Here is a 12,704-nt window from a genome sequence, read left to right on the forward strand (position 1 = left end):
CAGTGAATATATTGCATAATTATGTGTGGTTATGAATATTACATGGAGCCTCACACTGAGTGCATGGTAAGATGCCTAATTGCGGAGTTTAATTATTAAGAAGCAAAGGTCCTGAGCGGGTTTTGTGAGAAGCACTTTTGATAAATAATTTTTTGCAGTTTTCTGATGAATTATTTTGGGGGCTTGTGTCTAATCAGCAGGCATAGTGAACGGCGTAACTGCTCTTGAGAGAGACTTATCTTCCCATAGAGAGGAATTACTATGCTGATTAAATCCACTGAAATCAACTAATAACTTAATGATATTGGAGTGGATCAAAAGAATGAGTCATCGCCTCTCATAGTGGGGGCTATGAAGAACACAAGGGCACAATGAGCGCTGTTGCCGTTGACCTCGGGGCACAGCTTTAATATTTCTATGCAGCATGAGGGAGAGAAAGAGAGCGCGTGATGGTATGTACTACAGCAAACCAAAGCACCTCATATTAAACGCACTGTAGTGGTGCTTTACTTTATACTTCATATGAAGCACTTCAATGAGAGAAGTCCAGAGAGGCCAACTAAACAAGGAATAATAAACTAGATCTCCCTCAAGAACTGCCGAAGACACAGCCACTTGTATAACTACAGTACGATTGCTACTGATGCTTCTTCCTCTTCAGCATATACCATAACGGAGGGCGTCCGCACGGAAATATTCCTCCCTGGTTATGTATTCAGATCCAAGTACACTTAGTATGCAGAAAAGTTTCAGGCTTGACCTCGGTTTTGTGTCGAAAGAAATGTGCAAATGAATAAACCTGCCCTCCCTGTACCTGACTTCAAATATAAAACTGGTGCACATGATGTATTCTTCCATAAAAGCTAACGACTGTACTGCATACAATAAGAATCACTGACCCACTTAATCGCAGTTCTGTGTCACGCTGTGACAGTGCGAAAGGTAGTTCGCCACAACTGTCGGATCAAACGCAGGGCAGTAGCTGGGCTCCCTCCCTGCAACGCGCATATACGGGTCTAGCACTTATGAAATGCAGTTGAGCTGCTTCTTTTTGCGAGCCAGCACAAGTATGTGAATAATAGATGGATATTGATGTGAGGATCACCTCGGTGTATCCAGTAGTTGTTTGGGTTTGAGGTCTCCTGTGGAGGGCAGGAGCCTGGCCATCTGTCAATAACACGTCAGTGGCCTCACACGGCGAGCACTCTGACCAGCTCAAACGCTTCAGTGAGCAGCCCAACAATTGTTGTCAACGTGACGTCAAATTAGCTCTTCTGCTCAGAAAGGAGGCTCGAGGCTTGAGTGTTTCAGGTCCGTTTTTAGTGAGGGGTCCACAAAGTTGTCTGGAAATAATGGGCGCATACTAATTCTGTTCTCTTGCTGTGATATGATTGCAGTGATTATGTATTATAGTTGGCAGTTCACTTTATTCCACTCAAATTGATCGTCAATGTTAGGGCTGCTCCTTCTCTCTGATCGTTTTGGTTGTAGTCCACTAAGATTTCTTCAGTGGATTAATCGTTCTTTATGCTTTTTTTCATGCTGAATGACTTATTTCCAAGAAACTAATGAGCACATCTCTGGAAAACAAAAATATTTAAAGTGGTGCTTCTTCATGATTCTTTGTGGATAAACTCTGTCGCTTGTACACTTTAATTGTGGACAGCCCAAGTTGATATAAAGTGTATTCAGAACACATTTTCTTTTTAACCTTTATCCAGGTAAATGCACCACAAACACCTCTTTACAGCAAAATGTCTATACAAGCTATTGGGCAGGGCACTCACAGTCACAGCCTGAATAGGACAAAAGGGCCAATGAACTTTTGAATGTTGTGTGAGTGAAATGAAAATTGTCAAAGGTCATTTTATACGAAAATCTCCACATGCGCTGAGACCTGTATGGAATCTTATTGCAGGCAAGATGGACAGGTGGTGTTATAAAAAGACCTTTTACCCACTGACATCATCCACAGCCTCCCCCTCTCTCTCTCTCTCTCTCTCTCTCTCTCTCTCTCTCTCTCTCTCTCCAGCCAGGGAAGCTGGTCACTGTCTGAAGCTAATGGCTGAGAGCACAGCTAAAATCTCTGTGTGATAAGGTAATGTGGAGGCAGGGAGCGGGAGAGAGAGAGAGAGAGAGAGAGCGCGAGGGGGGGGGAAAGAGTGCTGTATCGGTGAGACCATATATACTGATTATACAGTGATGAGGAAATGGTCTAAAAATAAAAACAAATGGCGAATGCCACATGATATCACTGCACCCAGATTGCTGACTGCAGTGTTTGTGGTCATATCCAGATGGTTATGAAGCGGGCATGACGGTGGGAGCTGAGACTTACTGCTGTCCTCTCAACTGACCTTCCTTATGTCATGCTTGATTAAATATGAGAGTAGCAATCTGTTTTCGCAAATACATAATGAGTTATTAACACACGTGTGAATATTAAATTAAAACCATTATTCCCATAAGGTTCTTGCTGTGCTTCTATCTGTAGTGCTTCGCAAAACGAAGTTTTAAAAGTGCATTTGTCTCATTCACTCAGTAAAGTTTCAGCTTTTCACTAGTGCTTTGTATTGTAGATGTTAATGTCCACTCCACGCCTGCTAATGACCGCAACATCATGAGAATTACATGTTTATGTAATTCTTTCTGCCTTCACTGTCTGCAGATGGTGCCGACAGTCTAGTTAGCTATTACTGTTACACCAACCTCTCCCTTCTGTCTAGTGTCACCTTGTCTTCACTCATTTGCTCCTTTTGCAGCTCCTGTCCACCACCAGCACTGTGCACGCACGCATACGTGTACACATTTTTTTTTCTCTCTGTTTCTTCCCTACCGCTTCCTTTCCTGTCCCCCCCACCTCTTACTTCTTCTCTCCTTCTCTTTCTCGCTCCATCCCCTCGTTTTCCCAGACTGGCTTGTCCTTCGTAAGATGGATGTGAGCATTCCCAGGGCAGATGTCCCTGTTGTTACTCGGTGTACCCGGCTCACACTTTAACACCCGGCCGGGTTGTCTGGCCTGACGGGCCATTGCCTGGGGAAAGAAATCTTCTTCCACTCCGTGCAGAAACATGTGTGTTGTGGAGCTAACCGCATGGGTGCTCACACCTCTTTTTTTTTGTATGGTAGTACACTCCAGCAGACCAGCAGAGTGCCAAATACACAGATGGGTTCTTTCTTTAAGGATCACACATTTTGTTGTGGGAACGCTTCAATTTACATAGTGAGTCATTTCTTTTGTTGACATTTGCTCATGAATACGTGATATTTTCAATGTCTTTATTTTCAAAGTAGCAGCTTTAAAAAAGATCTCTAAAGATTTTTAGACTTCATTTTCTGGCCACACTTGCCAGGTATTTACTTTCGGGTGGTCTTCACACAGCGGTAAATATATCAGTTTTTGCTGCAGAGAAATAAAGACACGTGCATATTTACTCATAATCTGGTACCTGACATCATTTTGACTTGAGTGAGTTTTGAGTATGAATAAGATTATCAAAATGTGAAAATGATGTATTCACTTACCTATAAATACTTAACTTATAAATTCTTACTAACCCTTTACCCTTTAGATTTAGGCAGATGCTAATGTAGCCCAGTTCCAACTGCCTTTTACTGCTGCTTACCCTGACAACAACCATAACCTTCCATGGTGAAAAATAGTGCACATCAAATAGGAAGTAGTGTCCCATATAATGAACCTGTTATTTTAATTTCACACAAGGATTAGTAGAGTACCTTAACATCAACTGATCTCTACTATTGTTTCGTCTGCTGTTTAGCTGACCTGAGAGCTGTGTATGTACATCTTTTGATCCCAGTACATGTACATGTATAGTTAATTATCAGCACATCTTCCTTGGCTACCTTTTTTTTTTTAATAACAGGAAGTTTGTAAGTATTTTGATTGCTTTTTTTTCCCAACAAAGTCCAGTGTTGTTGCATGCATATTTTGCATGTGTATAATCTTTTTTATTTTTTTATTTTTTACTTCCTACCACATAACTACCTCTGATTGGACACCGTTTTGCATGACGGCAATCTGTGCCTTTTTGATGGATTCGTTCCATTTCATTGCCATGGTAAACTTTTATAACGGCTATCATTTACTGGCAGCATGCATGGACCTCTTTAGGAGATCTGTGCTTGATTTCTACACGGTGATCTAAGGACGATAAATCACTGGGTACACATAAATTATATCAGTGAAATATCAGCAGTGTAGGCCTTTTGTGTGGACATATGTAAATCCAGCCAGGGATGTTCGTCTGTGCGAAATTGCAGTCGTTCTCTACCCTCTAACCATACAATTTCTTTCATTTCAATCTCGGCACGCAATTGGAATATTGTCCCTTAGCTACTCCTATCATATGTAATGAATGTGCTGCCCCAAAGGTGAGAGCCATAATTGATTAAAAACCATAATGTTTTTCCATGCCTCAGTGTAGTCAGGGATAAGGATATCTGTGATGTGTGAGTAGGTGTGCTGTGTGTGCATCTGTATGTCTGTGTGGACGGGACGGGACATCAAAGTCGTGTGGGCTGCGGCTCTGTTTCATCCTGGCTAATGAAGACGCTGCGAGTGTGCTTCTGGGTCACAGTGGGAACACGCACAGCGAGGTCACTTCAAAGGCGGGATAATGATGGATTAAGTCTAAATCACGGGCGCGCTTTAGTCGCTGTCTCACATCCAGACTGTCGCTTTGCATTTTATTAACAAATCATTGCAATATGATCTGGTGTAAATGTGCCTGCCTTAATTTCCCTTGTCCATCTTACTCTGGGCAAATCCTCTACATCCAGATTAGTGGATGGCGGTGGGCAGAGTGGTGGGCCTTTTTATAAACCCTTGATGGCGATGAAATATTCTTTCATTAGTGTCCATCTAACTCTACATGTATTCATGTTTTAATGCACTGCTCTTTCTGCAATTACTTACTGCTTTGTGTTGTGTCCGTGACAGCGACACAGCTTGTCATTCATGGTAGCCCTACAGCTTGCAAGCAAGATATTCTATCCTTGGCCAGTTCTGTTCAGCATTTAACACCCACAGGCCGTAGCTCGTTGAACAGAATAAGGCAGACATTTCTGTTTCATAACGCAAGGATTCTTAATGCTCCAACCCTTCGATCTGTACTTAAAGTAGAAATAGTTTGGAAGGGGGCAACACTCCAAGATTATAGTGCTCTTAGGACTCTTATGTTTAAGAGGATGGCACATACACAGTGTAAAATACTGTTTCACTACCATTCATCCTGTTCAGTGCATAACCCTCCTATTCTTTGACCTCAGGCCTGCTGTGCCTATGAAGTTTCAGGTATGTAGGAAGCACTCAGGGAAGTCTAATTGCTGCCAGAGTGATTTATCCTCCTGTAGACCCTCCAAGAGCACTCGGACACTCAGATAATCTCGTCAACAACACTTCCCAGCAGTAACAATCAAGGGCACCGAGTGCAGGCTAGCCACCAAAATGCTTGTTTTTGATGGAGGGGTGCAATGTCAGGAATATTTGATCAATTTTAGCAGAAGTTCAGGTGAAATGGGTCTGGTGTTGTTTGAGGTTTGAGTGACAGAGTGCTTAATACTACTCCTGAACATTATCAAGATAAATCCAATCTAGTGCTGAAACAATGATTCGAAAATACCAAACCAAAGTATAAGTCCGCGCCAGGAGGATTGTGCGATCGTTCGCGTGTGTGTGTGTGTGTGTGTCCGTGAGTGAGTGTGCACCTCTGTGTCTGTCCACAGCTAATCTCGCAAACTGCATACTAGTTTTTTCTGCCCAGTTATGGCTGCATGCTCAAGGACCTCTCGTGGTTGTGGTGACTCACACTTTCTCAAAACACCTTTAATTGCCTTTTTTATATTGGCATTAACTGCCTGCTGACTACTCACTCACTACTCTTTACCGGCCCCCGGCAGGTAGGGGCTGCTAGTGATAACACAGCTGAGTGAATCTCCCACCCCCAGAGACACAGTTAACACTCTTTTAGTTTCTTTAGTGTTTGGCTATCAGCTAATGGTACTAACCAGTACTCATAGTTAGTAACATTCAGCTGCTGCTACGTGTGCAGACAGCTTGGTGAGTTAAATATTGTTTTTGGAAAGATTGTATAAAATGTCTTACACGACTACTTTGAGCCGATTGCCTGTATACATCACCGCTTGTTTTTGAGTTTTAATGAAGTGTGTTTTACGACGCCTTCATTGGTGTCTAGACAGGGGGTCAGCCAGTTGTGGGTTGTAATCATTCAATCCCTGGCGGAGATCTGCACTCGATTGAGGACATATTTCTAGTTTATTAAGAGTTTAACAGTAGAAAAACCCGGTCCAGATGCAGCTAATCTACTTCCTTTAGAACTGTGTGCATGAAGTTTGATCAGATTGACTGCCAGCTGGCAACAGAAGAAAACAATTATGAGATTTTGGTTCAAACATGGCTAAATCCTTATTGCTGTATAGAATGTACATGTATGTGACGTCATTTTATCCCAACCAGGTAATGCCCGTTTTAAACTAGTTAAGCGCACTCGCAAAAACAATTAACGCAAAATCTCTTTGAAATAACCAAAACCGTTTTACTTTGGGCTGTTGGTCTGGCAAAACAAATTCAAAAACATCACTGTGGACGCAGGATTGCAATGAGAATTTTTTATAATTTTCTGACATTTATAGAGTAAATGTAGGCTCAATTAAAAAAAATCTAAGCCACACATTAAAGGATAATGAAAATAATGGTTAGTCGCAGCCCTAATCCTGGCTACCCTGGATGTTAATGTACACATTCCGGCTAAATTAATTCACCCAATACAGAGTCACAGACACATAATCCGATATACTGTACATACATTAATAAGATACACTGTATAAGTGTTGAAGTGAATACTTAGTAGAGGATTATCCGAGCTGAAACTGGGTTGTCCAGCCTCTGTCCAGAGGAATCAGCAGGGCCTCGTTTGTCCGAGGCTCTGTGGCAGCTCCCAGTTCACCTGGGTTCTCTCGTGTTTAATTGGCCTCATTATGTGATTAACTTAGCAAATTTACCCCTTACCCTCAAGGCACAGCTTTGAACACTGGCAGACCACAAACCCTCCCAAAGTCACTCCATCACCGAAAGCACAATGTCAGCGTTTAGGCCGACCATCGCACTCCACTGGGAGGTTTTCATTCTCCAGCAGAGATGTCTGTTTGCCTGTATTAACCTCAGTACCTTTGACTAAACACACCGCTTTTAAAACGGCCGTAATTCATTCTAGGATGATTAGCAATATATCGTTGTTTCCTTAGAAATGCTCAGTATGCATATTATGTTGCTTATTACACTTTATATGCTGAGCATGATTTCGGCAAGCTCTGGAAATTGTTGTATTATGCATGGCCTGTGTTGATGTTTGCATTCAGACCTTAGCCCTATGCTTTCAAAAAGTGAGAAGTTGTATATATGAAACATAAATCTGTTTTATTTCAGGGTATAAAAAGTGCATGTTGTAATGGAGCAATCTGTTCATCTGAATTAGATGGATTTAGGTTTTGCCTTTGCTTTTCAAATCAAGCACAACCATGGCGTGAGTGGAAAGAAACAGTAGATTGTCCTATCCAAAACACAAAATCTAATATTTTGAAAGCTCCAGTTGTCTGTTTGCGGGTTCATAGATATTGGTTTCATTTTGCTGATGTCCTCGGAGAATAGTATGGAAAATGAAAGGAAGATGAAAAACAAAGTCCATGATGTTAATCTATTCTGTCATCACTGAAATCTCACAGGTCCTCCGTGGACTCCCTGACAGTCGGTTGAAATAGCCAGTAAAGTGCCAATTTCACCAGACCACTTGTTATTTGTCAGCAAAGTCATAGGTTCGCTTCCTTGTTTAATAACCAGTGGAGGAGCAGGTGATGAAGGAGGGATGCCTGTGTCCGTGTGCAGGAGGAGAGGAGGGGCAGCAGGGTAGAGGAGAAGTTTACAAATGGCATCCATCATTTTTCATGCACAGGGGTGACATCCCTCCGTCAGCCAATTTCGCTCCGATAGCCCAGTCCCTTGGTTCATTGATATCTGCATTAGGGACCTTTTGTTAAAGGTCTCATCTAAATGCATTGAAAAACGCCTTGCTCCCTCTGTGTACCTCCTTCCTTTAAAACTGTGTGCGTGCATGCATGTTGCTTGTGCAAAGATTTGCCGACTGGGCTTTGTGTACATTACGGTTAGTCTTTGTGGCAAAGCAGTGTGGTGTCATTGAACCTGGAGAAGAAGAAAAAAAAAAACAGCCAGTGAGAAAACCGTCAACAAAGCAACAACAAAAGCCATCTGCTCGGAGTGCTCTCAGAGCCGGGCTACGAGTGTTTTCTCACTCGGTTGTCACTGAGTAAGTCTGTAATGCAATGCATTTAATGCATCTATTCAAGTTAACAGCAAAGAGTAGAGCGTGACCCGTGAACCTGTTTCAAGAATAGGCCAGAAGGCATTGTGAAGGAGCTTGTTTCAAATTGATATAAATATGGCAGTGCCTTTTGTATGAAGTTGGTTGGAGTAGACCCATTAACCAAAACACTTCAGAGCCACTTCATTTTATTCCACTAAAAACACCACCCTTCATGTGCTGCACTTGTACAGTCCTGCAGGTTCAAAACAACCTGACTGTACATCCCTTGCTACTATTAAGAAGATTTAATTTGCTTTTCCTGTCCTTCTACTTTACAGAGCCATAGTGTGATATAGCAGAGGTGCTGAGGGGCTAATGTTGCTGTCAATCCACAATCCTCTCAGCTACAATCTCATGGCTTAATTTCCACACAGATCCAAGTACCCTAGAGCTTCGAGAGGTCTCATTCACATACTTGAATCAAAAATTGCCCCCAAACTCTCATGTCCAGTAATTTCTCAACACTTTGGTTCCAAGCAATGTTGCACTTTGCTTTTTTCGCAGCATGCGCCTTCGTTTTGGTTGGTGAACTTTGGAGTAAAACGGCGAGCCAAACACCCAGCCAATCTAGTATTTCATTAATGTGTTTAATGTAAATGTATGTCGAGCATTTCGTTTGCAGCTTTTAGGTAGTTAGGCTATAATATCTCCTGGCACTCTCTTAAGATATATTAAGAATAGTAATTAATAAACTGAAATGGACTAATAATTTGATGCTTGAGGACATCCCTGCAGTATGGTCCCATAGGGATCCCATTAAAAGTCCGACTGACTATAATCTATAGTTGTATAGTTGTGCTATATGATTCAGCCATGTTGCCCTTGCGACAATATTGAAATCCACTTTCAAATGACTTTGGAATTAATCATTTACGTTGAATTTATAGACCTTGTGGTACATGACAATAAATGCTCTGACGTGAATGGGAGTGTGTCCCAGAATGTTTACAAAGACAATTTCAGTGGGAGCATCTGTCACTGCCTGTCACTAGTTTGAAGAGAAAATGTGAGTGTTTGACACATGCTATTATTGCTGTCATCCCATTTTCAGATGGGGTCCGGGAGAGGACAGGTCCCTGTTAATGTTCTTTAGTCCGAGCTGTTTGATTTTTCTAGGATGAATTAAAGTGTGATTAACAGCGCAGAGGCCTAGACCCTCACTTCTGTAATTCAAAAAAGAGTGGCACCCATTCTTAATGCTTGTGGTGATGCTCTCCCTTTTAAATAAGCTTATTGCCGCTGTACTCTTTTGTCATGTGAGGCTGAAATGTCAGCGCCGACTCAAACAAGCGCAGCCAAAGCTCCCAAACATGGTGAGATTGGATGTGATATCAGTGCAAGGGTCACTGACAAAAGAAATTGGGTTTTATGCAGAGCGTGCCTCGATACACAACACTCCCAAACCAAAGGTAAAAGCAAAGCCCTTACCCGCTATTTTCGACCCATCATTATTTCTCATAAATCCTAAACTAGCCAAGACCAGTGCCTTTGACAGCATGACTGATGAGTTTGCCATCGTGAATGTCAAGAGAAATGGTCTCCTGCACCTTATCTCCCCTATTTCTTATTGTGAGTGAGACTTGGGGTTTTTATGGAGGAAAGCCACGGCCGTTGTGATGAGCATTACCCGGTGATAATGAAGGGCACGCCGCTGTACTGTCAGCCTCTACAGACAGACAGGCAGGGGAAGCAGGCAGGGAGGCAGGCAGGCTGCTGAGAGACGCTGTCCATTCATGCGTTTATGTGCCCTTATGCCTTTATCTGGAGACCGGGATAAATGAGCATATTTATTTATTTACACTATGTCAGCGCAGTGATTGCCTTATCTACCGCTGCCTTCATTCATTGAGGGGAAATGTCAAGAGCTAATCAAGTCAAACGTGCCTTTTGTCATTGCTATTCACGGATCTCAAATAAATTGTATATTGAAAATGTTCAGTTGATGGGTCTGTAAAATGCTCTTCTCTGACATATTTGGTTTAACTGGACATGTTTCCATACTGGTTGATTATTCATATGAGCCACCTTTAAACCACACACTTCCATACAGTAAGGGAAAAAATAGAAACCATACATACTTAATGTTTGGGGTTTTCACTCTGAAAGTCTTACTGCTCATTGAACAATTATGGTTTGTTTGAGTGCATTCAAAATTTCAAAACCTCACAAGTCAAGTATGGATTTTTTTTTTTCAACACTGCTTATGGTTTCGAAAAAAAAAGAAAAAGAAAAGAGTCTTGATTTGATGAGCCGGTCCCAGAAGCGAGCCACGTATCCCGCAGAGGCTAACGTTAAGGGGCTTTTAGTGCTCCTGCCTGTAACTTGGCGTGCACACCTGCCAGTACAGAAGAAGCATAATGAGCTCAGACCCGGGTCTGAGCAGTGACTGTTAGGCAGGAAGCTACGTATTTATGGTTTTAAGAAGCATTTATTGCCTAGTTTCCATCAGAACATGGTCTGCAGAGACCTGACAGCTTTCCTTAGAGATTAGTCTCAGAAGCCCCCTTGTTAGGCAGCAGTCTGGCCAGATCTCTCTCCATGCTGCTCTGTTGTCTCCCTCTCTTTCTCTGTTTTTCTTTCCCCCTATCTCTATCTCTTTTCTTCTTCTCACTCCTTTCCCCATGTTCACTCACTCCCCCCCTCACTCCTTGCATTTCCCTTTCTCTGCCTCTTTCTCACCCCCTCCATCTCTCAGAAGTTTTCCACACTTTGTGTCACTACATGTCCTCTGGTTACACTGATACAAATCAGGGTTAAAACAGTTGTTTACTGCGAGGAAGGGAGAGCGAGAGAGAGCGAGAGAGCGAGAGAGAGAGAGAGGGAAACAGCGCTGTGCTAAATGTCAAGGATGATGAGGTGGGTCAGGCTGGCAGTGCTGTTGCGATTACAGCTGTCTTCGCACGGCATCATCACAAACCCTGACAACCGCGTGTCGACTGCACAATTTATGCTCGGGAGGGCTAAGTCTTCCAGCTCCGCTGTTTCACCAAGAAATTAAATTCACACGTTATCTTTGATAACATCCTTCCACTTTTCCCTCCAATACCACTGTCAAGAGTAAAGGAATGTGTGGTGCCAAACCAAAGGATAATGGATTCAGGCGTAAGGAATAACTTCTGTCCTCGTGCCACGAAAGCACACTCATCTTCTCGCTGTTGATGTCTGCTTCCTTCAATAGTTAACTAGATATATAGGTGCTTACAGTATGTGCTTTCAAAATACATCAGGAAAGTTTAATATCATTTTTAATGGCTTTTGACCATTAAAAACCAAGCAGGTTGTCAACTATTTGGCGTACGATATGACAGGCTAGAATGTGCTCACGCCTACACTCCACGCCTGTGTGTTTGCTGAGCGCCTTTTGTATGAGCTATATATGATTCTTTCATGAGCTGTGTGGTGGCTGGCCTTTCATAGGCGTGCTCTCATTGAGCACTTAATCAATACCTGTCATCTTGAACTCATCCACTAAAGTAGGCCCCTGTTCTTTGTCTGCCCCGTAATCCATCTCCATACAGATATTTGAATTTGTATTACACACTAAGAGGAGCTTCCTCACTATCAGAAGACTTAACAGATTACAGAACAGAACAGGGCCCTCAGTACGTATTTTCACATGCACAAGAACTGGTTTATAAAAATCTATTCGAGGGGTCTAAGGACCTGGGGCACTGTGGTAAGCAGGGTAAGCCAGGGACGTGTGAAGAATTTCAGATTTGCAGGGAGGCAATTTCTGTGTCTTGGTTTTTCTGATTGTTTTGTTAAAGCTGGTTTTATTGCTGTTGCTCAGCTCTTCTGTCTGTCTATTTGCTTTGGGTTTAAGGAGTCACCAAAGGTAATTTATAGTATTTCCCCCCCCCCTAGGAGAGTATTTGATAAGGCACTTCTGAAGCTGCCCGGCTACAGGCTCGGAAAAAGGGAGACACGCTTTGGATTCCACATGAGTACGGTTTCTAAATCACTGGCAGCTTCTTGTGATTGTACTTTTGTAAGTCTATCTGTAGTAAAGACTGATAGTGCTCTGGTCGCAACGCTAGAGTGATTGTAGTTTATCTGAAGTAAACATTGATAGTATTGGAAGACACAATGCATTTAAGTCCCCCCCCCCCCCCCCTTTACTCAACTTCAATGTTCCAATCCCTGCAGCTCAGCCCTTTCAGACACAAATGTGCAATTATAGGGTGCTCTGTTAAGAAAATAGTTTTTGAAAATTGGAACTAAAAGAATGTAGAGTGGGGTGAGTAATTGGAGGTCAATAGAAAGCAATGCTCCACGACAGAGCTG

At 42.5% G+C, this 12,704-nt stretch overlaps 1 protein-coding gene across 1 annotated transcript in view; it reads left to right on the forward strand.

Moving 5' to 3' along the window:
- Positions 1–12,704, forward strand: part of dcdc2c (doublecortin domain containing 2C) — a 31,172-nt gene that overhangs the window by 14,532 nt on the left and 3,936 nt on the right. Inside the window, exon 11 of the mRNA XM_076108502.1 lies at positions 4,809–4,817. Coding sequence (XP_075964617.1) covers positions 4,809–4,817 — 9 coding nt within the window. The remainder of the gene's footprint in view (positions 1–4,808; positions 4,818–12,704) is intronic.

The sequence above is a fragment of the Anarhichas minor genome, unplaced genomic scaffold (genome assembly GCF_050575085.1).
Source record: "Anarhichas minor isolate MPS153535 unplaced genomic scaffold, ASM5057508v1 ptg000040l, whole genome shotgun sequence".
NCBI lineage: Eukaryota > Metazoa > Chordata > Actinopteri > Perciformes > Anarhichadidae > Anarhichas > Anarhichas minor.